The sequence below is a fragment of the Thamnophis sirtalis genome, unplaced genomic scaffold (assembly GCF_051295495.1).
Source record: "Thamnophis sirtalis isolate CommonGarterSnake01/CBP01778 unplaced genomic scaffold, rThaSir2_p1.2 scaffold_4, whole genome shotgun sequence".
NCBI classification, from domain to species: domain Eukaryota; kingdom Metazoa; phylum Chordata; class Lepidosauria; order Squamata; family Natricidae; genus Thamnophis; species Thamnophis sirtalis.
The window spans coordinates 114,281,780-114,308,979 of record NW_028261384.1 but is presented as its reverse complement, the minus strand read 5'-3'; the positions used below and the strand labels follow the sequence as shown (position 1 = coordinate 114,308,979).

The 27,200-nt window shown below is 40.2% G+C and overlaps 1 protein-coding gene and 1 long non-coding RNA gene across 4 annotated transcripts; both read right to left on the bottom strand.

The window, feature by feature from the left end:
- Positions 1-6,434: 6,434 nt before the first annotated feature.
- On the bottom strand, positions 6,435-13,624 carry LOC148046285 (uncharacterized). Its single transcript, XR_015696470.1, has 3 exons — positions 12,756-13,624; positions 9,830-9,880; positions 6,435-7,062 (listed from the first exon to the last, which is right to left on the bottom strand). It is a non-coding gene; the product is annotated as an uncharacterized LOC148046285 (long non-coding RNA).
- Positions 13,625-17,351: 3,727 nt separating this feature from the next.
- ELOB (elongin B) lies at positions 17,352-26,866 on the bottom strand. Of its 3 annotated transcripts, none has more exons than XM_087713754.1 (4): positions 26,710-26,866; positions 22,692-22,826; positions 20,930-21,038; positions 17,352-17,694 (listed from the first exon to the last, which is right to left on the bottom strand). In XM_087713754.1, the coding sequence occupies exons 1-4, from the start codon at positions 26,710-26,712 to the stop codon at positions 17,582-17,584; spliced, it is 360 nt and encodes a 119-aa protein (XP_087569880.1). In that variant the 5' UTR covers positions 26,713-26,866; the 3' UTR covers positions 17,352-17,581. The 3 variants fall into 3 exon arrangements, with proteins under 3 accessions (XP_087569880.1, XP_087569881.1, XP_087569882.1); XM_087713755.1 differs by having other exon boundaries at positions 17,352-17,691; XM_087713756.1 differs by lacking the exon at positions 26,710-26,866 and adding an exon at positions 26,645-26,663.
- Between the last annotated feature and the right edge of the window lie 334 nt (positions 26,867-27,200).

Below are 27,200 nucleotides of genomic sequence, written 5' to 3'. Positions count from 1 at the left end.
TTTGCATCTTGTCTTAATTCATCTGACCTTTAACAAGTCTGAGAACATCACTACCATATGGAGCTACTTATCAGTATTTTTCCTGTGTGATCTGTCCCTTTATTGATCTCCTGCTTTTTAAAAAGTCTTTTTGGACTGCAGGATATGCACAACTACCTCAGCAGTTACCATTGAACATGAGGTATTTTGGAACTCCAGTGACAAAAGACTAGTGCTTTTCGTGGAAGGAAGGAAGCCATGGAATACCACAAGTTTCTGTCTTAGACCCACTACTCTTCAATATCTTCATAAATGACTTAGATGAGGGAATAGAAGGGGAACTCATCAAATTTGCAGATTGGAATAGTCAGGCAGGAATAGTCAACATCCCAGAAGACAAGCTCAAGATCCGGATGGATTACGACAACTTGAACGCTGGGTACTATCTAACAAAATGAAATTCAGTGAAAAGAAAAGTCTTACACTTAGGCAAGAAAAACCAAAAGTACACATACAAATTAGGTGAAACCTGGCTTAATAGCAGTAACTATGAGATGGATCTTGGAGTCCTAGTGGACAATCAATTAAATATGGGTCAGTAATGTGTGGTGGCAGCCAAAAAAGTCAACCCTAAGTTGCATTAAAAAAGGAATTGAATCAAGATCACATGAGGTATTAATACCACTTTATAAAGCCTTAGTAAGACCACACCTAGAATACTGCATCCAGTTTTGGTCACTACACTATAAAAATGATGTCAAGACTCTAGAAGGAGTGCAGAGAAGAGCAACAAAGATTATTAGGGGTCTGGAGGCTAAAACATAGGAAGAATGGTTGCAAGAACTGGGCATGGTTAGTCTAATGAAGAGAAAGTTCAGGGGAGACATGATAGCAGTGTTCCAATATTTGAGGGGCTGCCACAGAGAGGAGGGGGTCAAGTTATTTTCCAGACCACCTGAAGGCCAGACAAGGAATAATGGATGGAAACTGATCAAGGAGAGATTCAACCTAAAAATAAGCAGAAATTTTCTGACAGTGAGAACAATCAACTTGGATCAGCTTGCCTTCAGAAGTTGTGGGTGCTTCATCACTGGAAGCTTTCAAGAAGAGACTGGACAGCCACTTGTCAGAAATGGTATAAGGTATACTGCTTGAACGGGGTTGGACTAGATGACCCAGAAGGTCCCTTCCAACTCTATTATTCTGTATTCATCTCCTTCACAAATACTCCACTGGAGAGACCAGTGGTCTGATTCAAAAAATCTGTTGTTTATACGGCATTTCTGAATCACCTTGTTCTGCTCTTATTTTTCTTCTTCTTTCATTTCCTTGGCTAGGAATATTCAGTTCAGTATTTGCAGCCAAGAAAAGGGGAGGAGGGGGGGAAACTACTGAGACCCGGCAAAGAAGATGAGGCAACCACATCCTGCCCAGAGCCTGAGAGCAAACTTGAAAGCCCTCATGAGTTTGTCTGCGTTTAGTTTGTTACTCCCTCCCTCCCTCTGGTTTGCAGCCTCCCTTGCTCAATTGGCCTCCCGCGCCCTTACTGCAAGAGCCAGAGGGGTGATGGTGGGGGAAACAGAAACAAAAAAAGAGACATTGCTAGGAAGCTCGTAGACAAAGCAACAAGAATGTTCTAGAGAAGGCATTGTACCATACCCTTCCCCTCTGTGAATATGTGCCTCAAATTTGTGTTGATACAATAGTGCTTGGCAACTCTTTTGAATTTCCAATATTTCTGCTGATCTGTTGTCCACAGAGTCCTATAATCAAATAAAGACAACCCAATTAAACAAATGAGTAAAAAAAAAATTAAACTTGTTCATTTATTTATTCAGGGAAAGGATCCAAGTTTACATATTTATATATGGCAAAAGGATATGAACCTCTAGGAGTATCAGTTCATTTGAAGGGGAGATTAGAGTTGGGTGTTTTAATCAATGGAATGATAATGCAATATGAGCCTCTGGGGGAGGTGGGTCCTGCCTTATTTAAAGAATACAATTCTGGGTATTCACCATCAAAGTCTGATCTTTATAACATAAGGGCGTGGAAGTGTGTCATGGCTGAAACAAAGGAGATTTCTGAGGACCTGTGAAAAAGAGTTGTTGACATTCACCAGGCTGGGAAGTATTACAAAACTATTTCCAAAGAGTTTACACTAATCCACAGTTAGGCAGATGGAGGCAATTCAGCATCATTGTTACCCTCCTCAAAATGTTTGACCAATCATATCAAGAACAGGATGTGTAAGATTTCGGAAGATCTCAAAGAAGACCACAGTGATGTCTAAGGAACTAAAGACCCCTTCTCCATTGACAATGCCAGTGTTCATGAGGCTACCACCAGGAGAACACTGAACAACAATGATGTGCATGGCAGGCTTATAAAAAGAAAAAGACCACTACTTTCCTTTGCTGCTCACCTACAGTTTGCAAAAGACCACATGGATAGGCCAGAAGGCTATCAAAAGAATGTTCTGTGGACTGATGAGTCCCAAATAGAACTTTTTGGCTTGAATGGAAAACAATGTTTGGTGAGCGCCAAGCACTACATTCCACCTGAAGAACCTTATCCCATCTGTGAAACATGATGTCATAATTTGGACCAAGTTTGACTGCTTGCCATCATTGATGGAACTATGCAGGGATGGGCTTCAAAATTTTCAGCAATGGGTTCTCTGCCTGGTTGCTGATTGGCCGTGGCCATGGTGGGTGTGGCCTAGTTGGCCTCCTGCACCACAGCATGCAGGCAATTTTCACCCTCCCCAGGCTACAGAGGCTTTTCTCAAGCCTCTGGGAGAGCGAAGACTGCCTCCCCCGGGCTCAGGAGCTTCTCCAGAGGCCAAAAACATTTCTGGGAGGCCCATTTCCCCCCTCCCTAAGCCTCTGTGTGGGCCCTGCACTTACCTCACATCCAAAATGGGCTGCGTGGAGACTCCTGGTTAGGGTGGGGTGGGCCAGTATGGGAAGGGTGGGTAGGGTGGGATTTGAAGGTTCTTCAAACCGGCCATAACATTAGTTATGGGTTCTCCCAAACCTGGGCGAACCTGTAGCAACCCATCCCTGGAACTAGGAATCCTGAATTGTATCAGAAAATCCCACTGTAAAATGTTAGTGTGTCAGTGCATGAACTGAAGAAATCGATTATGCAGCAAGACAGTGACCCCAATGCACACAAGTTACACAACCAAAGAATGGTAAAAGGAAAAGAAAGACAATATTTTGTAATGGCCAAATCAAAGTCTCGGTCTTCATTCTATAGAAATGTTGTGGAAGGACTTAAAGCAGACAGTTTATGCAAGGAAGCCTACCAACATTCCTGAGCTGAACCTCATATGTAAAGGAGGAATGGGCTAAACCTTTTTCCAAACAGATGTGTAGGGCTGATCAACAATTATCAAATACATTTAGTTGCAATTATTATGCTTAAGGGGTTCATACCAGTTACTGAAAGCAAAGGTTCACATGTTTTTACCACACACAAATGCATAGTTTTGGATCATCGTCCTCAATGAATAAATGAACAAGTAAAATGTTTTTCACTCATTTATTTAACAGGATTATCTTTATTTGGCTTTGGGAATTGTATGGAGACCAGATCATGTCTTGGCTCATATTTATGCAGCAATATTGACCATTCAAAAGGATTCACAAATCTTTTAAGCACCACTGTAGATTTCCTCCACGGCGCTCTGTTCCTTACCTGGTCTTTCAGGTCTTCTGATGGTGCACATGTATCACCATTGTAAATGAGTCCATCCAACTTGTTGCTGGTTGTGCTCTTTCCTTTCCTTCTACCTTTCTCAGAGTTATAGCATTGTTCAGAGAACTTTACATGTGTTTGCATATTCTGTCCAAAGTACTGTAAGATAATTTGAGCATGGCCATTTATGCCCCTAGTGAGAATTTTGGATTAATTTGTTCAATGATTTACTGAACAAGGAAAGGACCTTGGACAAATAAAAGAGCTCCAAGGTCCCTTCCAACTCTATTATTCTACTGTATGTTCTACTATTGTTTTCTTGGCTCTCTGTGGTATTCTCAGGATTCTTCTCAAACAGCTATATTTACCAGTGGCAATACTCTTCCTATCATATTTCTTTCACAGTTCAAATTTTGCATGGATAGAATGTCAGGGAGAATACCATAACTTGAATGCCTATGGAGATTCCCAGTATCCAGGTCATGGTTGTCCCACAGGTGTTTTTTTTTCCAAAAGGCAACTGGAGTTTTTGGTTTTTCTTTGAAGATGTTTCACTTCTTGGATGAGAAGAAAAACCAGACAGTCCAGTTGCCTTTTGAAAACCCCCCTTTGGGACATAACGTGCATGATTCTGCAGTTAGATATAGACTCTTCATAGCACCCAAATATCTCTCCCAGCCCTTCCTTTCTAATTCATAGTGTTTTAACAGGAGGGGACCTAAGTCCTTGAATGCAAAGGACTTCTGCTAATGGTGGGGTTGTTCCAAGCCAAATTAGAGGTAATAACTCATTAGTCTTGCTGGCCTATTTGTGCTGTTGCTCTTGTCAACACCAAATCAGTCCACCAGAATCCGCCAGAATGCATGGGTAGGAAATCTTTGGCCTCAGAATCTATTTTTGACCGAGACTCATTAATGCTACTCCTATTCAAATATACAATTGCCAACATTGCAGTTTCTACCTTGAAAAGGAAAGCATGAAAACAGTAATATAGATCCTAAAGTAGATTTTAACATACTAATTTTCTAAATTCCCCAAAGAACTAACTGACTAAATATTTAATATATTTAAGTATGTATTTAAGAAATCATAGTTCTGTCTATTGCAGTTCCCAATAAGCCTTTAAAAGTACCATCTCCTGCCAAAGGTTTTGCCAATCTGTTCAGGAAGACCATCTGAGGCCCCTTTGTTCAGAAATTCCTCATCTTTGAGACCAACCTCTTGTTTATTGTATGTCTGATCACTGAGCACACCCAATAAAATCAATAAATGTGCAAAGTGTGCCAGCCATGATTCCAGAAATGCGGGCACTTAACATTCAGTTTTCAACAATCAAAGTCTAAAATGTCTGTTAGAACAAAGGTATATTAGCCTGAAACTGGAAAATATCATATAAATGCAAGGTCCTGCAATTATGATCACATTTTCTCTTATAGCTATCTTAATTTACTCATCAATGGTATTTTCTCTTTATTTATAAGACTGAAATTTTGGGGGGCTTTTTACATGAAAGTAAAATAAGCCTAATGATATTCACAAAAGTATTTTTCAAGAGGCAACTGGCCCTTTTGGTTTTTCTTTGAAGACATTTCACTTCTCATCCAAGAAGCTTGGATTCTTGGATGAGAAGAGAAATGTCTTCAGAGAAAAACCAAGAAAGCACCAGTTGCCTCTTGGAAAAAACACCTTTGGGATAACTGTCACCTGGATGACTGAGAACCTCCATAGACATTAAGCCTAATGACCCTTTGTGACAAGCTACTATGAGTTTGTCATGGCTTAAGGTAGGGCAATTTCCTTTATTTGAAGAGGATTAGATACATGCTCCATGGACAAATAGCTGGTTGCCTTGATCATTTTTTCTTCTAATGTAGAGGAGTGAATGCAATCCTAAATTGCATCAATAGAGGGATACAATCAAGATCAAGTGAGGTACTAATATCACTATAAAATCCTAGTAAGGCCACACCTAGAGTATTGCATCCAATTTTGGTCACCACACTATAAAAAGATGTTGAGACTCTAGACAAAGTGCAGAGAAGAGCAACCAGGATGATTAGTCTCCAGTCCCCTAAAACATATACAGAACAGTTACAGGAACTGGGCATGGCTAGTCTAGAAAACAATAGGACCAGGGGAGACATGATAGCAGTGTTCCAATATTTGAGGGGCTGTCACAGAGAGGGGGGGGGGTCAAGTTATTTTCCAAACCACCTGAAGGCCAGACAAGGAATAATGGATGGAAACTGACAAAGAAGAGATTCAATCTAGAAGTAAGGAGGAACTTTCTAACCGTGGGAACAATCAACCAATTGAACGGAAGTTGCCTTCGGAAGCTGTGGGGGCCTCATCACTTGAGACTTTCAAGAAGAGATTGGACTGCCATTTGACAGAAATGGTGTAGGGTCTCCTGTTTGAGCAAAGGGTTGGACTAGGTGACCTATAAGGTCTCTTCTAACTCTGTTAATCTGAGTATCTCAATTTTGTTACTCTTGATACTCTAGAGGAATATCTCAACTTTGGCAACTTCAAGATGCATGGTCTTCACTCCCAGAATTCCCCAAGCAGCATGTTCTAGCCAGTTCTTGACTGGAAAATTGTATTTCTCAAAAGGTTGGATTTGCTCTGGAGCAGTGACAGACCGGTAATTTTTCATCTCTGCTCTTTCTTCTTTTCAAGTGATGTTGTATGGGACTCTCTTCCAGGTAGTCCTCGTGGTACGACCACAATTGAACCCAACATTTCTTCTGCTAAGACAGACCTTTATTAAGTGAATTTTGCCCCAATTTACAACCTTTCATGCTACAGTTGTTAAGTGCATTATTGCAATTGTTAAGTTAATAACACGGTTGTTAAGTGAGTCACAAAACATTACTCTAGAACATCATAAATACAAGTCAGTTGACAAGCACCTGAAGTTTGATCACATGAGCATGGGGGTTGCCCATGGGGTTGGTCGTAAGTGTGAAAAACGGTGGCATCACTTTTTTCAGTGGTGGTGTAACTTTGAATGGTCACTAAGCAAACTGTTGTAAGTCGAGAATTATCTGTAGTCCCTTTAAATGCAGTGGGCCCCAGCATTATTTTCTTCTAGCTGTCACTTCCTTAGCATCTTGTCATCGTTCTTTCCTTAAAATAATGTCTATTTTTGTATCCACCACAAAACTCACAGAAATCACATGCCCCTTGTTACTCCCCTCTGCCATAGTATGAATCTCCCAGATGAATTTTCTCATTCCTTTTGTGTATTACGGTTTCTCTGGGACATGACTGGGAGATGCTCTTTCAGTTGGCCAGATACGTCCATCTTCTTTATGACTTCTGCTTCAAGCAAGAACTTACAGGTAGCCCAAGGAAGCACTAATGTGAGATCTGGAACTGTTGAATACACAATAGAATTACAAGCTAAGTTTGAACAGCATGTTAGTGCTTTGTCTGCGGGCAGGCTCATCAATTTGTATATTTCCCCCATGGATTTAGACCTGTTCATGTACCCTTAAAGCAAAGCATAGAATTTTACAGGTGAACATTTTCTTTACCTATATATGAAATGGTAGAAAAAGGTATCTCTGACTAACATGTAAGTTTGGGGAAAGAAATTGGCAATTATGGCCAGGGCTTTTGATCAGCTGTGGCAAACCTGTTTTAAACCTGCAATACTGGCGCAGTTTGAGGCCATCTGGTTTGAAAAGTTGAACTGACATAGGAATTTCTACAGTACCCTTTTCCCCAAATAAATTGAAGCTGCCATGTGATTAAACAAATGGGCCAAACGCATATTGATTTAATGGATTGAATTTGGGTAAGTTGGCATATGAATTAAACTTCCCCCCCCCCTCGAACACAGTGTACTTTGTGTGTGTGTACACAGAGGAAATTATGTAGCTTATTATTGCAAGCGTTTCCTCTGTGGTGGTGAAGAGGAAGAAGTTGTTTGATAGGGATTTTTTATACAAATAATTAAGATTAAAACCAATCTTGTTACCAAAAATAATCGGGGCATTTAAAAAAATGATTAAAGTGCTGCACTGAAAGATACTAAATGGTTCGTTAGGGGCCTCCATACTTATGGGTTCAACACACAAACAACCAGGTGGAAGATACCATGTGTGTCTAAACCTCAGACTTTTAATTTCTACTTTTACTGATTGGGCTAAAAAAAGAACTAGTTAGTAGCTTCCCTTTCCCTCACCCAACAGCCCACCTGCTTCCTCTCCAATTATACTGTTCTCCTCACTTCCCCATTCTGGATGCATGTGTAGTTATGGGGGGGAACAGAAATGGGTTTAAAACCTGTAAAAGTTAAGTCAACATTATCGGAAAGACCCTTATTCATTGTCCCCGTACAATTTATTCCTTGGCTCCTCACCAAGGGCTCATCTGCATTTCATGATTTTTCAGTGATATAGCATTTGGAGAAAAAAAAGAAAAGGAAAAAATTAAGGCCTTTTTTTATCTAGGTAATTTTTGAGACTGGAATGATGCAGGAAGGTAGCATGTACAATGTTAATGAATATCGATCAACAGAGAACAGCATCTGGATTTAATTATCCATAGTGTAGGAGGTTGTTTAAAACCATTTGTATTTAGGTAAGAAAGGATTTGTTTGAGAGCCAATTGCTCTTAAGGATGAATCAATTACATTAATTTGAACATTTCTGCTTAACTCTGGAGTAAAACATCCAGGTTTCTTCTCTGCTATGGATATACGTGGTAGTATCGACCAGTCATTCTCAAGATTGACGTGTTGCACTAAACCATGTGAACTAGTTCCTGCTTATTCCTAAGCCATAAACTATGTTTTCTATATCTCCGTGGCTGGATTTGCACAAGAGTTAAGTGGAATCTAACAGAATTCATTAGAGTTAAGTATCCGATGTCAATATAGCTTCTGAAGCTTTAAGTAGCATAATTTTAAACAATCCCTATCTGTTTAGTTTAAAACAAACAAACTTTATAAATGTCTGCTAGGCCTAATGTGCTACTTTCCCTTTTTTATATATATAAAAAAGCAGTGACCTATGAATTATAGCATTTAAAATCAATACACATTGAATTTTAAAAGACATGTCTGCTTTCAATTATTATTTTTTTAATAAAATATTTTATTTCTGATTTTTAATGCTTTTTTAAAGGGGGGATTTGAGTGAAATATCAGTATTTGTTTCATCTCCTGAGAAGTGGAATTTCGGAAAGCCAGACACAGTGAATGAAAATGGCCAGTGAAACATTCCTTGGCCATCATTGAGATATAAGGAGTCTCTCCTTCAGAACTAGGGAAATAGATGTGCTTGTACGGGAAGAAATGTTCCTTAAGGTATTTTGGACCTAATGCATTTATAACTTAAAATATCACCATTGTTCTGAGATGGGTGTGAGAACAAACTGGCAATCACTGCAATCCTTGTAGTAAAAGGTAAAGGTTCCCCTCGCACATATGTGCTAGTTGTTCCCAACTCTAGGGGGAGGTGCTCATCTCCATTTCAAAGATGGAGAGCCAACGCTGTCCAAAGACGTCTCTGTGGCCATGTAGCCGGCATGACTAAACACCAAAGGTGCACGGAACTGTTACCTTCCCACCAAAGGTGGTTCCTATTTTTCTACTCGCATTTTTACATGCTTTTGAACTGCTAGGTTGGCAGAAGCTGGGACAAGTAACGGGAGCTCACTCCATTATGTGGTGCTAGGGATTCGAACCGCTGAACTGCCAACCTTCTGATCAAGCTCAGCATCTTACCCACTGAGTCACCATGTCCCTTCTTCATATCCTTGTAGAACTTGCTGCAAACGTCAATCCATGTTGTCACTGCATGTTGTTGTCTGTGAAGCCTCTTTACTTTAGTAACCCCTATCAGATATATAGTTCAGTATCTAATCTACATGTCACCCAGGCATGTGTTACTGTAGTCAGGTCTGATCTCATCAGAAGTGAATGTAGTTGGCAACCTGGCCCGTTACTCTTTGCTGTAGTCACCACCTGAGCTGAAATCTGAGCCACCAACAGACTATTAACGTGATTCTTCAGTGAGGTTATCATGAGACTTCAGAACAAGCTTAATTTCTATTCCTGAATCTGTCTGCTTTCTAACCACAGGGTCCTGGTCTTGGTTAAAAGATTATCTTTCAATTCACTCACCCTACTCACCTTATTGTTGCCATCAGACATCGATTCTAAGCATCAATAAGTACCCTGGTACTAAATGAAAAGGAGAAATATAGTGCATATCTCACACACGTTGATAATAAGACCCTGCAAATCACTTGATAATATTTCCAGTAATTTCACATAAACACAGAATAATGCAGAGGACAAAATAAAACATGGGGTACTTGTGCCCAAAGGGCTGTCCATGAATCACCCAACATCTATGTATAATGGTACCTCCTAAGCCCACGCTGGAAGGCCAGTAGACATATACCCCCTGCCTTGCCTGGCATAGATAATCTATAAAGATAACTAATGTTATGTTGCTATTTAACCAGGCCTTCATTCAAATGGAGCTAGATGATATTTTTCATCAACAAATGAGTAGAACCAAGATGCTACAAGGCCTTTAAGCACCTCATGCAGGAATATTACGTTGGAGTTTGGAGCGAATTATCCAACTTGGTGCACCCCAGAGTGGACTTCTTCAGTAGAGGTTTCCCAAAGCCACCTTAAACAGTAGCTGGTCCCAGTGAAGCATTGACCAGTCTGGGTATCTGATCAACCAAACATCTGGTTATCTTAATCAGCCAGGAAGAATCAAGGATCAAACATGCATGTAGCTGGCCTAGTACCAAGAGTTTTATCTACTTGCATTGCTATCTGGGGGTGGGGGGGGGGAGGGTTAAAAAAATCAATTTCTAGCGTAGTGCAGGATGTGAACCCCTTTAACTTTCAGCTTTAGTTTCTGTCCATTTGTAAAATGGGCTTAATTATGAAGCTAGTGAGGCTATTAAAAATAAAAGCCCTGAAGATATTCCCAAATAATTAGTTACAACCTGGCCTATCAAGTTTCAAAAGAAAAGCCCAATGAAGTATTGTTGCTTTATGGCAATTTTAGCCTTTAGACCAGGGGTCTTCAACCTTGGCAACTTTAAGACTTGTGGACTTCAGCTTTGCTGGCTGAGGAATTCTGGGAGTTGAAGTCCACAAGTCTTAAAGTTGCCAAAGTTGGACACCCCTGCTTTAGACAATGTTTTCTGTTCTTTGTACTAAATGAAATGTAAATGTACTAAGTGAGAACCTCATGCTAGATATGGAACAGGAAGGAACCCCTCCTCTGTGTATGATGGAACCAGTGTTTCTAACACGATGGACAGAAGGCAGGCAGGAGAGTCAGGTTTTGATATGAGCATCTGTCTGTGTGCAAAGGCAACAGATGTCTTGTGTCATTCACTTCCATCCAGTCCTTCTATCACCATTTACAGATGTTTCTGCTTCTGGCTCTTGTATATAACCTTCAACACATCTAGTTCCTTCTTCTCTACACCCCATTCCTCTGCCCAGAGAACCTTGCTTCTCATGTCCTGACTCTATTTATCCCTCTCCAACTCCATGGTTGTTCTCCTCCCCCCCCCCCCCTTAATGGCGAAGCTTTAAGCCCTGGTTTCCAGATCCCTTCCCTGTTCCTCATTGCAACCTGCTAGATGTTTCCTCTCCTCCCTTCGCTTGCTTACCCAGATTGGCGTATGTGTGACTGGGACTTCCTGCTTGGGTGCTGCACTTAGGCTTCGTGCGATTGGATGAGCGGTGAGCTATAGCGCGCATCGCCGATTGCCTTATATGGGCAGAAACTGCAGAGAAGAACCAGGCAAGGCTTTTGCCACCATTTTATGAGACAGGATGTGGTTGGCTTGCGGTTTCTGCTAGCAGAAAGACGTTTGCTTGTGTGCTTGGTGAGGGGGAAGGGGAATTGTCACCTGCGAATACTGAAGGCTCAGTGACCTGTTCTGAAACCTTCTTGGCATGTTTCCTGCTGTACATTTCCATTGCCCTCCTCCCTCCTGCTAGGTCCCGTGGCCTAATTATCAGCACCAAAATTACTCTCAAGAAAATTTGCAACCAGAATGCATATTTTTGTGACCATAGAAATTTCTTAATCGTTTGCTCAAAAAGACATGTAGTATACGGTCATGAGTCCTGATCATGTTATGAGAAATTGGCCCCAAGGAAACTGATAGCACCCAGCTGTGTTCTTGGAGCAGTCTTACCCAGAATATTAACTGAAGAGCTATAAAACTACAAATGGAAGAACACCTTGACGTTTGTACTGATTTTCATAGAAGTGTAATCATTTGCAACTGGTGCTGTATGTCTTGTCACGGGCGATAAATAGTTGCAAGTCTTCAATACCTAGAAGTTTGGTTTAAAATAATAATTTTTCATAGCTTGGCTTGTCACTAATATTGCTTTGGTTTTCCTGATCAATGATCTCTTATCAGGAAAGAGGGAAGATGACCTTGTGGATCCTTGATCAGTTAAGGACTTTCAATACTGCTGGCAGAGATTTCTTAATAGACTTGGCCCTGTGGGTAAGAGGCAAAATGATATAGTGGTACTGCTCCTATCTGTGCAAAGTTTTGGGTGATGTTTATTCACCCTTTGGCAGTTGTGGCCCAGCTTATCTCCTGTGCTTTGTATATCTACGAAGCTGCAGGGTAGAAGCCAATGGAGACTTTAAGTGCTTCTGATGATCTTTGTTCTGCTTCTCCACATTATTCAAATTGATTGAAAGTGTACAAATGCCGAATTTGTATCTGGATCTAGTGATGGCTGTGATGGGTTACACTGAATTGAGTTTGAATGAGAGATAGATGGAAGCCCTGTAGACATGGTTCGTGCATCAAGTGATTGAATACAGTTGTCTAAAGCAGCTGCGGAAAGAACATCTTAAACCTGTATTTTTCTGATAGCAAAAAGCTAAGCAGGGCTGGGCCACATGAAAGATGACCAGGAAATAATAGGACTGTAGGTTAGACTGAAGAGACAGAAAAAAAAAATTCTAAATAGGCAGTGACAAACAACTTCTGTAATGTTGCTGAGAAAACTAGAGGTGTCTGTGAAATCATCAGGAGTTGAGTTTTACCTTACTTCAATCTCCTTAATGGATTATTCTCAACACATTGGAGGTGAAGATGGCTCAGAGGTTTCCATTGTGGAATAGATTAGACTAAGGGAAAAGGAGAAATTGCATTAATAAAAATAATCCTACAGCTATAGCACATGAAGAACAATTGCAGGAACTGTGTATACTTGGCTTATTTACCAAAGCACCTGAAGGTAAGACAAGAAACAATGGATGGAAGCTAATCCAAGAAGGAAAGCAACCTGGAACTAAGGAGAAAAATTTGGAACAACCAATAAGTGAAGCAAATTGCCTTTGGAAATTGTGGGTGCCACATCACTGGAGGCTTTTAAGAAGAGACTGGACAGCAATTTGTCAAAAATAGTATAGCTCTCCTGCCTTGGGGTTGGACTAGATGACCTCCAAAGTCCCTTCCATCTCTGTTACCACTATAGCACTAATTGTTGAGTAGTGTCATTCTATCTCGCTAAAAATGTAACTGACAGCTTCTATTAGTGAGAATGGCAGTTTACACTCAAAGATTCCCAGTGTGGTGAAACTGGAGCCACTAAAAAAAAGTGTCAATTTTTTGGGCAGGGAGGTACAACATTGTGTGATCTTGTCCTTAAAGAACTTATAAATGATCTATCCACATTCTCCAGATGCCATCGTCGTCTGTTATCATTTTGCACTGAATGCGGCCCTAATGTGAGACCTTGCTCTGTCAAGATAAAGGACAATCCGAATGTTTGTGTCCTAAAAGGTGAGGCTATATACATTTGCTTTTCAACTCCCTTTGTTAGGCCTGTGAATACATGGATATTTGTTATAGGATACATTGAACAAACACCCCAGTCTGTCTGGATAGCATACATTTATATTTATGAATCTATGAAAAAGCATATGCTTTTCAAACCTTATCGGTACAGTTACCAGCACTTTATGAACCTCAACAGGTAAATAGATGATAAAATAATTTCTGCTGAAATGCAGAAACACTTTTCTATAGTTATGGGGTAGTTTCCATATTTGCTCGTCCTCATCATGCTTCCTTTCTATCTCACTTCAGTGGTTAAATGAAACTATACGGTATCAAAAAAATACAACTTTAGCTGTTTACAAAGATCCTCTGTTTTTTTTTTAAACCATGTAATACTTAGCTGGACATGACCCTGTATACAATGCAGCATTGGATGTTCTCGAGTTTGTGTGCTGGTTGGTAAAACACGTCTGTATTTTTCCATGCTACGTATATGGTAATCTGCACAAAAATACATAAATAGACAATTCTAGGCAAGATTGTGGGCAATGGTAGATGCTAGTTGCACATGGCAGAGGATGTAATGTAACCTCGTTATTTTGGGAGCTAAATGTTTTAAACAAATAAATAAAATTTAAAAAAAACTACTTATAACTGATGGAAATTTTTATGGCTCAGACTTTAAATAGTATCATAACCATTACAATGGATCTTCACCATTAAATAAAATGGTTTCTTAAAAAAACAATTGCAACAAAATCAAGCTTTCCAAATACAATTCTGCAGTCAGAGAATGATCTAGATTGAGAAACTGCCTGACTCAGTTCTACACATGCTAGACTAAATGTGAGAGAATGAGGTTTTCCTCTAAGGAAACAGGCATAGGCTGAGTTCACACAGCATGCTTAAGCCATTGGTTTGCTGACTTTGAGTTAATAGCTGGCTTTTGTACTAAGCAAGTTGTGGTGCACTTAGTAAACCATGGTTTAAAGTAATGTGTGAACTGAGCCATATCCTAAAAAATAATTACATAACAATTTCAATTACTACTTGAACAAAATTTTACACAAATGATGGCAACATAGCTTAGATTCTTAAGCATGGGTCTCATTACATAGACATAATTCATGATAATAAATTGTAACTATCCAATCAGATTTAGCTTTCCCATTTTAAGGCATGCCCCCCCCCCCAATTGGATGGTATGCTGTAAAAGACTGTCAGCTCCAATATTATAGAAAATGTTGGGAGATACCAGCAGTCAACATTATAAAAATAAAACTGCAGGTAACTATATGAAAAATTGCCTTTATAGGTAGATATGGAATCAATTTCCTGAAGAGAAATAGGAAGTAAAACATATTTAAGGAAAAAAGTTCTGAGTCCTCTTTCGCTTTATAGTTCTCATCACGTTTATATGCTGAATGCATGTAAAGCGAGACAAGTCTAGTAAGTGGCCCAAGAGAAAACTGTATCCCCATTATAATTCTCACAAAATATCAGATTGTCTTTGGGTTTCAGTAGGTTGTTGCCTATGGACAACAGCAGAGTTGCTGCAATGTTCACCATGCACTTATATTGGACTAGTTTTTTAGGTAGATCAAGGGATTCAGGAATTGTAGTCCAACACACTGGATGAATATCAGTTTAGAAAATTGGTTTATCGGGTATAAGAAATTGGAACACTCCAGGCCGGAGAACACAGAGATTATACAAATCGTGACCCATCAAAAGCGCGAACGTCATAAGCGCGCCGACAACACCGCGATTTCAAAAGCGCGCCGACAACAGCGCACCTTCATTTAAGGTAAGATTTACAGTTAGGTTTAGGGTTAGGTTGAGGGTTACGTTACAGCGCACTTCTATCGACGCGCTTTGGGGCTAATTAGTCGCTCATTCGTCGCGTGGTTTTGTCACCGCGCTTTAGACACCGCGCTTTAGTCAGGCGCGCTTTTGTTGTGCGCGCAAATAGCCTTCAGCATAGTTTTAATTAAAATGCCATGGCAAAGATTTTATGATGGGAGAGGAAACATGTGCTACTCTTTATAAAAATGGTAATCAGATTAAAAAAACCAAACACCTAAAAGTGGCAGATTTAACAAGCATGACAATGCTTTTAATATTTCCCAATTTTGAAAGGGGCATTCCTTTTTCCTCAGGAAAACACGAGGCCTTTACAGGGTTAAGTAGTATTTTTTTTTTAAAAAGGTACGTTTCAACTTCCATATTCCGGATTACATTTTGTCTTTTCCCATTGGTCCTTGGGCCCTTAATTTAAATGTGATAAACAGCAAGCCTGAGATTATCCTGCTTAAATCTTTTAACAAATCGGTGGAATGAGCTGAAATTAGTGGCTTTCTTGATCAGAGAGCTAGCATAAGATTACAGAGTAAACAAGTGGAGACCTTAAAAAAGTTTTCTCTTCCACACTTAGCCTTCCCAACTATACAGTAGGTTGTTTTTTTAAAAAAATATTTAGTGCCCCTAGTGGCCAGCTGCTTACATTTATAGATTCCGTCCTTTTGCTTATGAAAATAAAGTGGACGTCAAAAATTTAGGAGCGTAAACCAGCCCATTGTGCCTTCATCTTTTCATTTTTGGCACTGCTTTTTTTTTTGCAGGACTCCTAGCAGCACGTGGTATATGGATATTTTAAGCAACAGAGTTTCTTTCCTGTGTCAAATCTGATACCTATTTATCTTGCATCATCTCATGGATGTGGATACTTTTGTTTAAAAGCTAATCAGCATTTATAATTTTTTTCACAAAGGCCTCGTTTGGCTGTCTTTTTTTTTTTTTTAAAGAACCTAGATATCACAGCCAAAGGAAACTTGGATTTCTCCAAGCAATTTTAGGTGATGGTTTTTAAGTTTAAGAATGACAAAGACATGGCCGTATAAAAAGTTAAGGCTTTTGCTTTAATCATCCAGAAGAAATAGCTAGCTCCTACCTCACATGTAGGCAGTGACACTACAGGGAATTGCTGCTGTTGCCATCTTTTGGTAGAGTCATCAGCTTTGATGTCACAGACTAAGCTCTCAACTTGCAATCTAGATCCAACAATTAGTTAAAAAAAATAGTTGGGCCAGTGAGCAATACTACAGTGATAAAATAGGTGATAAATTGGATATCCTCTAAGTATTTTAATGTCAACTCCATCAGCTCCAACCACATCCGATGGGAAGGGATTGTGAGACTTTCAGCCCAAGACATGTGGAGGACACCAGGCTGCCTATCAAGAAGCAGAGGATTAATTGCATGGGCATTGCAGTGACATGCGATTACATATAGCAATTTCAAGGGGGCTAAGGTTACCTAAGATAGAGGAGTCTGTTTTAGCCTTGATGGGCAATAAAAAAAATTACATTTCCTAGTGAATTTTCTCATGGCTACAAAATTTAAATGATGGAATCCCAACACAATGGAAAGTTACAGGTGGCTGAAAGCTGCCTTAGAAGACTGATTCTCAATCATCCAGGTCATCATTGTTCCAAAGGTGCTTTCCCCCCATTTTTTTTCAAGGGGCAACTGAACTTTCTTTGTTTTTCCTTGAAGATGTTTCACTTCTTGGATGAGAAGCAAAACATCTTCAAGAAAAAACAAAGGAAGTCCAGTTGCTTCTTGAAAAAGCACCTTTGGGGCTGGCTTAGGAGGTGTCAATAGCGTATTTAACTACAGAGTAGCTGTCTTCATCTTTAAGACAGCAGGAAAGACAATTTGACATAAAGACACGAGCAGAATAACAGTTGCAGTAATGTTTATAGAATAATTGTCATATCATCATCTCCTCTTTGTCCTAAGGCCCTCTTTCCATTGCACTGAACAGGCATACAACGCACAACAAAAAGGGGGAAAAAAACAGCTGACCTTTTTTATTATTTTCAAAAACAAAATGAAAACAGCTCTGTCAGATGAGTGAGGTTGGGCTTAGAAGGGCGACACGTAGCCTTGCTTAGAAGAGGAAGGCTAAAAGGGAAACCAAAATCGGAGACAAGGGATGACGCCATATCTTTCTCCGTGTCAGATGAGGCTGGGGGAAGGAGGATACCATGGGTTGTGCAGCAAACTCCACAAGCCTCCATTTTCTTCACTGCACTGCTTGCTCATTAGCACTGCTGCCGGAGTCCTGGGGCTTCATCACGTCGGGGAGCTCTGGCGGGCTGGAGAAGGGATCGATGCGGAGGTTCTCAAAGACATCTTCTGAAGGGGGAGAAAGACATGTGTGACACCGTCATCTTGGAATGGTTCCATTTAATGTTACATCATTGGCTACTATAAATCTCAAACCAGAGAAATCCAAAGCAGTGGCAAACTAGTTGAGCACATAAACAGCTCACACCTATTTTTCCCCCCCAAATAGTGGCTGCTTAATCCTTAATCACCAGCAGCATATAAGCATTTTATTTCTATATCATTCACACCAATGAAGCCACATTTGGAATACTGTATCCAGTTCTGGTGACCAAGATGCTGAGGCCATAGAAAAGGTGCAGAGAAGAGCAACAAAGGTGATAAGGGGCCTGGAGGCTAAAGGAACTCAATGTGTTAGGTGTCCTTTTTCAACTGAACTTGGTTTTTCTTTGAAGATATTTCGCTTCTCATCCAACTGACAGCTATGATCTGGGTGACTGAGAATCTCCACAGACATTTAGATATGTTAAGCTTAACACAGTATTCCAATATTTGAAGGGCTTCTACAGGGAAGATATGCTTTCTCCGCAGCACCCGAGAGTAGGAGAAGCAGCAACAACGGGTAGAAGCTCATCAGAGGGAGATTGAACCTGGAAATAAGGAGGAATTTCCTGGCCGTGAGAATTGTTAAGCAATGGGATAAGCTTGCCTCCTGGATTTGTGGCTGATCCATCACTGGAGCTTTTAAAGAAAATATTGGACTACCATTTGCACAAGATTGTTTGAGGACTCCTGCCTTGGGCAGTAGGTTGGACAAGAAGACCTCCAAGGTCACTACCAGCTCTGATGATTCTATAATACTTGGGTGTAAATAAGGTTATTAATATATCTTTCTTTTGGTTTCCTGCAAACATAGGAAAAAGTACCGTTTTCCCCAAAACAAGACATCCCCTGACAATAAGCCCAATCAGGCTTTTGAGTGCATGCGCTAAAATAAGCCCTCCCCAAAAATATTGCAACACAGCAGCAGCCATGAGGTGATCACACTCGCCTCCTCCTGCACCTCAAAAATAATAAGACCTCACCAAAAAATGAGGCCAAGCGTTTATCTCAGGGAAACATGGTAGTTGTTATTCCTGAGGCAACCCTATTTGCTTTCGTTCTCTATAACTCCATGATTTTTTAAATCTCAGACTGTTTCCCATCTGAGATAAAATTTATTCCATCACTATATTTAAGCACATCTTTCTGTGTTGACAGCCACACAGCTAAAAGTATGAATAAAACCAAATAGATGATCCAGGCCTTTGGTATGTTAAGTGGGTTTGGCTGTTCAGTTGGTTCATTTCATGTTCAATAAGAGATGTTCCAGCCATTCAGAAATGTTCTGTGGCCAACCATAACCAATTTTGAGCTCAAAATAGTGATTTAAACTTCAAATAGAGTTAGTAGGCAATAAAATATAAGGAGAATATATGTTGGATCTATTCACTGCCTTTAGTTATTTGTAAAAATAATAAGGGGAGGATATAAACAATACATTTTCAAAATGATCCCAACAATAGATTTCAAACTCTTTAAAAACTGTTGAGTTCAAAACATTATTTATTCATTAATTCACCAAAGGCCTGTCAAAATGAAGTTAGCAATATGGGGGGGCATCATGATTTGACTTAATATTGTTTTATTGGCTACAACCATTCCTTCCAACTGATTTGGGGAGTGGGGAGACACACAGAGTGTTTTATAAAAATCTATCATCAATTGTGACTACAGTTAGCTTTACAAGAGCAACCCTGCAGAAGGCATTTTATAATTATTTATATTATTGTAGTTGAGCAGCTTACAATCCAGTGAAGAGACTGAAGAAGCTTCTTGGATGAGAAATGAAAAATCTTCAAAGAAAAACTAGAAAGTCCAGCTGCCTTCTGAAAAAGCATATTTGGGACAACTATGACCTGGATGACTGAGAACCTCCACCGAGAGTGAGAGACACAGGTTAAAATTTATCAAGTTGTTGTTTTGATGAAATCTCACTTTTGTGCTTAAGGGATTCTGGGTGTCTGGTCTGTTTTTGAGAATTTAAGCTTCTAAAACAGGACTAAACCACTGGGAGCTGCATTTTTTAATGAGGGGTAAAAGGGGTGCAGCTAATGAAGCAATTATGTAAAAATGGGCGGGATGATTCTTCTCTCTCACCCACCCACTCCTTTCTGGAAAGTACAGAGATTTTATAGGTAATTGTCAACTTACAATGATTCATTTAACAACTGTATGCAGTTACCGCAGCACATAAAATGATTTAGGGTAGGTTTTTGTAGGGTCCATGAGATCACTTGATGAAAAAAAATGGGTACTTGGCAACTAGCATTACTTTATGATGGGGTCATGGGACTGCCATCTACAACTTTTGTAGAAGGGATGAGCAAAGTCAATGGAGGAAGCGAGATTCACTTAACTACAATTCACTTAAAGGCCATAAATTCAGGTATGACTCACTTAATGACCATATCATTTAGTGATAGAAACCCTGTCCCAACTGTGACCATAAATTGAGGACTACCTGTACTTTAAAAAGCACCTTAAGCCTGTTTCAAGTCTTTCTACTGCAGTTTGTGTATATTTCTTGCCTCAAAGCAAAATGGAGGATTTCTATGCTGCCAATTTTCAGCATGATTACCGTGTTCCCCTGAAAATAAGACCTATCCTGAAAATAAGCCCTAGCTTGGTTTTTACATCTGCACCTAATATAAATCCTACCCCCAAAATAAGCTGTAGTTAAGACCCCGTCCAGACATGGGGCAGAAGAAGTCGGGCAGCGGCATGACAGAGGTTGGGGCATGAGAGGCTTGGTTGCGGTAGTCCTAAGGTAAACTGGTAAGACTTCCCCTGTAAATAAGACCTTGTTTTGGTGCCCAAAAGAAAATAAGGCTGGGCCTTATTTTTGGGGAACAATGGTAGTAGTCAGTGATCAGGGACTCCTGGACCAGATGGGCTCTAAGATGGCAGGTGCTAAAAGCTCTACATGGCTTGTGCTGCAGATACCCGATATATCTAGCTACACATTGACACCACCTCTGGAAGCCATCTCTTGGCTGCCTGCCATCTTATGTGTGGCATTACACCATTACAAGTGGGTCTTTTCAAAAGGAAGCACGCCAGGCACAGAATATTTTTCTAAGGCAAATTTGGCCAACGCCCTTAGGTTATCAGTAAAAACCACTTCCTTAGGCTCTTAGTCTGAATCTTCAATGATAATGTTGTGTTTCTTTGGTTTCAAGAAGCATGCAACAATTTCACTCACCACTGGCTCTGAAGGCCAAGCCAACTGTTGCTGGAGCCTGGGGCCGTGCTGTCTGACTGGTGAACCCGCAGTCTCCAAGAGTTTTGCTATCCTCCAGCAACTGATCATCCTGGAAAATAGGGTAATTTGCACAAGGATGCAAGAAACGTCTCTTTAAAAAAAAGTCTGGTAATCATGAACCACTGTGTATAATTAAAATCAAGAAATTGGGCAACGAGAATGCAAACTTTGTTTAGGATATGGTTTAACTGTCCTCTGCACATCAAATTGCCATAGAGTTGGGGGCAAAGGATAGAATAGTTAGTCCTCGACTTACAATAGTTCATTTAGCGACCGTTCAAAATTACAGCAGCACTGAAAAAAATGACTTAGGACTATTCTTCGGTTGCGTCTTTTGCAGCATCTTCATGGTCACATGATCAAAATTCAGATGCTTGAAAACGAGTTCATGTTTATGACCGTTGCTTTGTCCCAAGGTCATATGACCACCTTTTGCGACCTTCTCACAAGTCAAGTCAATGGGGAAGCCAGATTCACTTAACAACCAGGTTACTAACTTAACAATTGCAGTGATTCACAACAATTGTGGTGAAAAAGGTCATAAAATGGGGCAATGCTCACTTAACAAATGCCTCATTTAATAACAGAAATTTTTGGGCTTAATTGTAGCCTTAAGTTGTGGAATACCTATAGTAAGAAGTCTGTATTTTTTTCTTCTTCACTAAAACTGTTCTACTTGCAAACCAGTATGCACTGGAAACAATTTGTTACCTTCCTTACTTCTGATCTTACTAAAAAAATGAAGTATGAGGTTAGAGCTCTAATTCTAAGGATTCTTTAATCCCTAATTTTCTAGGGCACACAGAAAAATAGTTTCTTAGATGGGCAAAGGACTAAGTGGCTAGTGAACCAATTGCATTGGTATATCTGATACAATTCTGTGGGTTGTTAACTTCTTAATGTTTTACATAGCTATTGTTCGATGGCTGGTTATTAATTTATTCCACTGAAGAGATACCTAGATATCTACTGTATAGGATTTTAAAGCAATATATGAAGATTAGCATACTGAGTGTGCTACTTCCAACACTAAAGGTCAGGCCATAGATGTAATTTCCAAACACTCAGTATCGAGATAAAGACCAGCAAAATCCAGAAGCCTAACAGCTATCCTCTTCTCTTAAACAGTGGGGATTCCAAAAGACTATCAGAATCCGCTAATGATTTATTCCCTACAATTTGGCTGCAGACTAAGCAGTGGGGGGAAAAAGGTAGAGCTCCTGGAAATTCTAGTGTCTGAAAAATACAGCTGAGGCTGTGAGAGATTTCTGGGTGCTGGAAACTCAATATTTTATTTGTTTACAGGACATACATGGCCACCTATCTCGTTTGGCAACAATCCATTAAAAAAAGCTAAAAACCAATTATTCTCTCAGCTCAACTACTATCCTAACTTAACTCAATGCTCAGGGCAGTTCTTCACAACCTTGGCCCACCTGAAGATGCGTGGACTTCAACTTCCAGAATTCCCCAGCCAGCTTAGGGGAAGAGCCAGGTGTTCATAGTCCTCTGGAAGGCTAACAGGGTAAGATCTCAGATGGAAATATCTCCTAAGAGCAGCAATTCGGTTAAATTAAAAAAAACAAAAACCTATGAACTGATCAAGGAAAGCACTGATATACCATCTTAGTAAACAGCAGGTCTCAGTGTAATGCCATAATTTATTAAAAGAATGTATAGTTCTATAATAAGATCTCCACACCTTGTATAATCTCTGTTCTTCTGGAGGCCTCTTGAGAATCCCCTCCACAATTCTTTTCAGCTCATATACTGTACTGGACTCCTTGGCGTCTGTGAAGATAGTTGCCTTGTGACGTCGGATCATTAGAAAAACATCCTGTTGGACAACAAAGCGGTTCATAATATTAGGCGATCGTTAGCATTCGTAATTTTATCCAAACAAGCCATCACTATCAATAATGATGATATTGTTTTATACATTGGGAAAACCTCAATTTTGTATGTAGGATAGGCAATTATTCTCCAAAATACAAAATACTTAAAACCTCAGTTTTATAGAACAATTGAGAATTATTTCCATGTGCTTGCTACATCCACTTTTATATAACCTACATAAAATGCAACTATACTGTTCAGATTGATTTGCCAAGCAACAGACAAGTCCACTGTTTGAATAAGCGGCCTAAATTCAGACATTGTTGTTGCTTCTGAGGTCTTCAAGGGGTCAGCCAATCGAGATTTGTAATGAACAGAAAAGCAGTAGTTAACAATTGTGTACTAAAATTAGCACTGCCATTAACAACCAGATTAACACCTCAGAATCTCGAAGTTGTAGTAGATGTAGTCCTCCTTCAGGTATTCCCAAGGATGAAGCCATCAAAGACCCTACTTTCACAATATACTACAATCCTATTTCTCATATTTGCCAATTAATAACCATGTGACTAGTTCTTATGGCCTACTTTAAGGCTCAGGTGAGTTTTTACAAATATAGGTAGACTCTTTATTAAACTTCATACAGAATATTACAACAGTTTTCTCCAGACTGAACCCAGTACCACAAATGACTTTGCCAAGGTTGCTCCTCTCTACATAGATATGGAGCTGGGCATATTAGCTAAAACCACAGAAGGCACTCCAGGTAACCAATGCTACCAGACCCTCCATAGATACCAGACAGAATACATAACATATTAGATCTTGATCGGTAAGTATGTTATCAATTATATTTTGTTAGACAAACCTTGGCTTAGTACAATTTGTGAATCTAACAAAAGATACCCTGACAGAGGAATGACAGATGCTAGATCTTCCAGATTGAATTAGTGAATTCGGGCTTCCTCAGTGTGGTACTCTTCAGATGTGTTGGCTGACAACACCCATCATTCACAGCCAGTAGGAATAACAACAAAATGGTAGGCACTGTAGTCCAGTATATCTAGATGGTACTAATTTGGAAAAGCTCTGGTAAAGTAATAGTTCAGTTTTCATCAGTGGTGGGATTCAAATAATTTAACAACCGGTTCTCTCCCCTAATGACCATCTGGGTAGGTGGAGCTCGGTGGTCATGTGACTAGGTGGGCGTGGCCAACTCAAGGTCACTCACGTCGATGGGCGTTTCGCCTTAACTGTTACAATGTAATAAGGGTTAACCGGAGAGGCAGTTTCTGTAAGCAGGGCAATAAAGATTAGACTAGAAACAACACTAGAATGTTTCCTTCATGCCTTCCTTACAGGATTAGCCCTGCAAAGTGGAAAAAAACAAAAGGAGATTTCTTCCAACAAGTAGTTCTCTGAACTACTTAGAAAGTTACCAAACAGTTCTCCCGAATAGGTGCGAACTGGCTGAATCCCACCACTAGTTTTCATATATAACACAAACCTGTATTAACAACTCTTCACATTTGCAAGATTCCCCAAACTATTATTTTATGTTTTTGGTCCTATTTCAGAAGTTATCCAACGTTCTTTTACTTTGGTAAAAATCTGTTAGTTTAGATACTTGCCCATTTAGAATGCAAAATCTTGGCAACTTAACTTCTTTCCATCATAAAGGGTAACCTTTCATAGCTAATGTTTAAATCACCCTATTATACAGAAACCAAGTCTTTGATTCACCCCTGAGGTTTAGATGTTGAACGTGGACTGGAGAGAGTCAGATTCAATCCATCTTAAGCCAGGAAAGTGGTGTAGTTGATTTTGGTTTGTAAATATCTCTCAATTGATCTTATTCCACAGGCTTGTTGTAGGAGGAAAACCAGGTAGGATGTAGAGATGTGATGTAGAGAGCCACTTTAGTTTAATAGTTAGAAAGCATGAATTCTACTACCACCTTAGGCATGAAGGCCAGATGGGCGACTTTGGGCCAATCACTTTTAGTCTAACTCACAAATTGTTGGAAGAAAATAGGAAGATAAAGAAGTATGAGATACATTAGCTGCCTTGAGTTATTTATAAAAATAATAAAGGAAAAAATTAATATAGTGAGGATAGGCAGGTTACAGATTGAATCAAATACAAGATCATGACATTAGGGTTTATGAACCAGGTAGGCCATGACAGAGCCCAAGTTCAAATTCCTCCTCAGACAGAATATTCATAGATAATATATATATATATGAACAATTCACTATATATATATATATATATATATATATATATATATATATATATATATATATATATATATATATATATATATATATATATACATATATACATATATACATATATACATATATACATATATACATATATACATATGAATGAGACCCACCTAAAGTTATCTATGAATATCCTGTCTGAGGAGGAATTTGAACTTGGGCTGTCATGGCCTACCTGGAATATATATATAAAGACTGAAATTGAATTTTTATTTCTGTTCAATTGTGTTGGATTCTTAGAAACTGGACAAATTCCTGCAATTTAAATCCCTGCAATTTTCTTGGCAGTTTTTTCCAGAAATGGCTTGCCATTGCCCCTTTCCTAGGGCTGAGAGAATGATCAGCCCAAGGTCATCCAATTGGCTTAGTGACCAAGGTGGGACTGGAATACAGTCTCCCTGTTTCTAGTCTGATGCCTTAAGATCACACCACATTGGGTCTTGCAAGAAAATACTCTTTTAATAGCTTCCTCTTGAGTTGATAAGAAGCAGCAATAGTGCTTTGACCATTTCAGGGTAGCATTGAACCCATCACTTGTCATTTTAAATATGTTTATTTACATTTTACCCAATGCCAGGGGCCAGGTCACCAAGGGTTAATGGGAGTTGAAGTCCAAAGCTTCTGGAAAGCACCTTAAAGGAAGAATAAGGTAACAAATTCTTAGTCCAAAACTAAGAATTTGGCCAAGTTCAATGGTTAGAGGGGACTTCCAGTTTCATGTAGCCTTTTCATAGTGTGCCCTAGAGAGTAAAAGTACCTAGAAGTTTAGAGTTGTTATGTTTGCAACCTTTGTAAGAACCAATTTGGTGTAATAGGTAGTTTGGTATACTGGGCATTTTTACCCAGAAACAGGGAAGCTTTTTGCACATTCAAAGACTTTTAAAAAAAACTTTATTACTCCCCCCCCCCCCCCATACATACAAAGCAGCCTGGATGCCAAAAGCATCCAGAAGCTCCCTTAAACTTCCTTGGAGATCCAAGCCTTCCAAGATAAACTTATCTAAGTCTTTCTAACCGAGGTCTTTTCTGGGTGCCTTTTTAAAAAGCCATCAACGCTTTACCAAATAAATACTAGAGGAGTTGCGAGGGCGGCGTCTTGGAAGCCCCAAGATGGGAGCGTCAGACGGCTCAGCGCCACCCACAAGAACCAGGAAAAGCCTCTCCTTTGTCGAGTAAAAAATTCGGGCTGCCTTCTCTGCCCCATAACCCTTCTCGGAGCCTACCTGGCAGGGCTGTTGGGACGATAAAGCGGGGACTGGGGGGGGGGCGAGGGCGGGGGCGGACCCAGAGGAAACCCGATTATAAGACCATCCCGGGGGGGGGGACCCCCAAAAGGGAGTATACTAAACAGGAAGCCGCCTCCTTTCGGGGCGTCGGGAAAGACGATGCTCGAAACGGAGCCGGGGAAGAGATCGCGGAGGGGGACGAGACGACGAGGAGCATCCGACCGAAGGGCAGTGGAGACTCCCCCGGGGAAAGAAAGGGAAGGGGGCGAGGACGCTGGTTCCTGGAGGGTCGCGGACGGCCTTACGTTCCCGCGGCTACTATTTCAGGACCGGCCCCGGCTCCCGCAGTCGGCTACCCTCCCGGACTCACCATCTCTGCAGATGCAGCCTCAGCCCAGACCCCCCAGAGAGGAAAAAGCAGCAAAACCCCCGGTTTCCCAACATGCACTGCAGTCGGTATATAACCCAACCCGGTGTGGGGGGGGGAGAGAGAGAGAGAGAGAGAGAGAGGGAGAACACCGTGGCGCATGCGCCTCATCCCAGGTTCGCCTTACGGAGAAAAAAAAAAAAAGGACCATAGAAGCGCTCGCGGAAGCAGCCGCCGGAAGGACGGGTCGACTGAACGGAAGCGCTTGCTGGCCATTTTAAAAGAGGCACCTTTGAAGCTTCGCCCAGTTTGGAAAAGTCGTGGCGGCTAAAGCGCCGCCATCTTCCCAAGGGCTTTCTTTCGGGAGTCACTACTCTCTATGGTTGCTTCCGTTAAAGTGCGGAAGTTAAAGTTTGTCGTCGCCTGGTTTTTATTTTTTTAGGAACTTTAATTTTTTTAAATATATACGCTTAACGAATCTTGGCGAGAATTCC

Excerpts from the sequence above, each read along its gene's own strand:
- ELOB (XM_087713754.1), bottom strand. Across the intron at positions 21,039-22,691 it reads AAGAACAGAGATTATACAAG|GATGATCAGTTGCTGGAGGA; the intron begins GTGTGGAGATCT and ends CCTATTTTCCAG. Across the intron at positions 17,695-20,929 it reads CTTGGCCTTCAGAGCCAGTG|AAGATGTCTTTGAGAACCTC; the intron begins GTGAGTGAAATT and ends CTCCCCCTTCAG.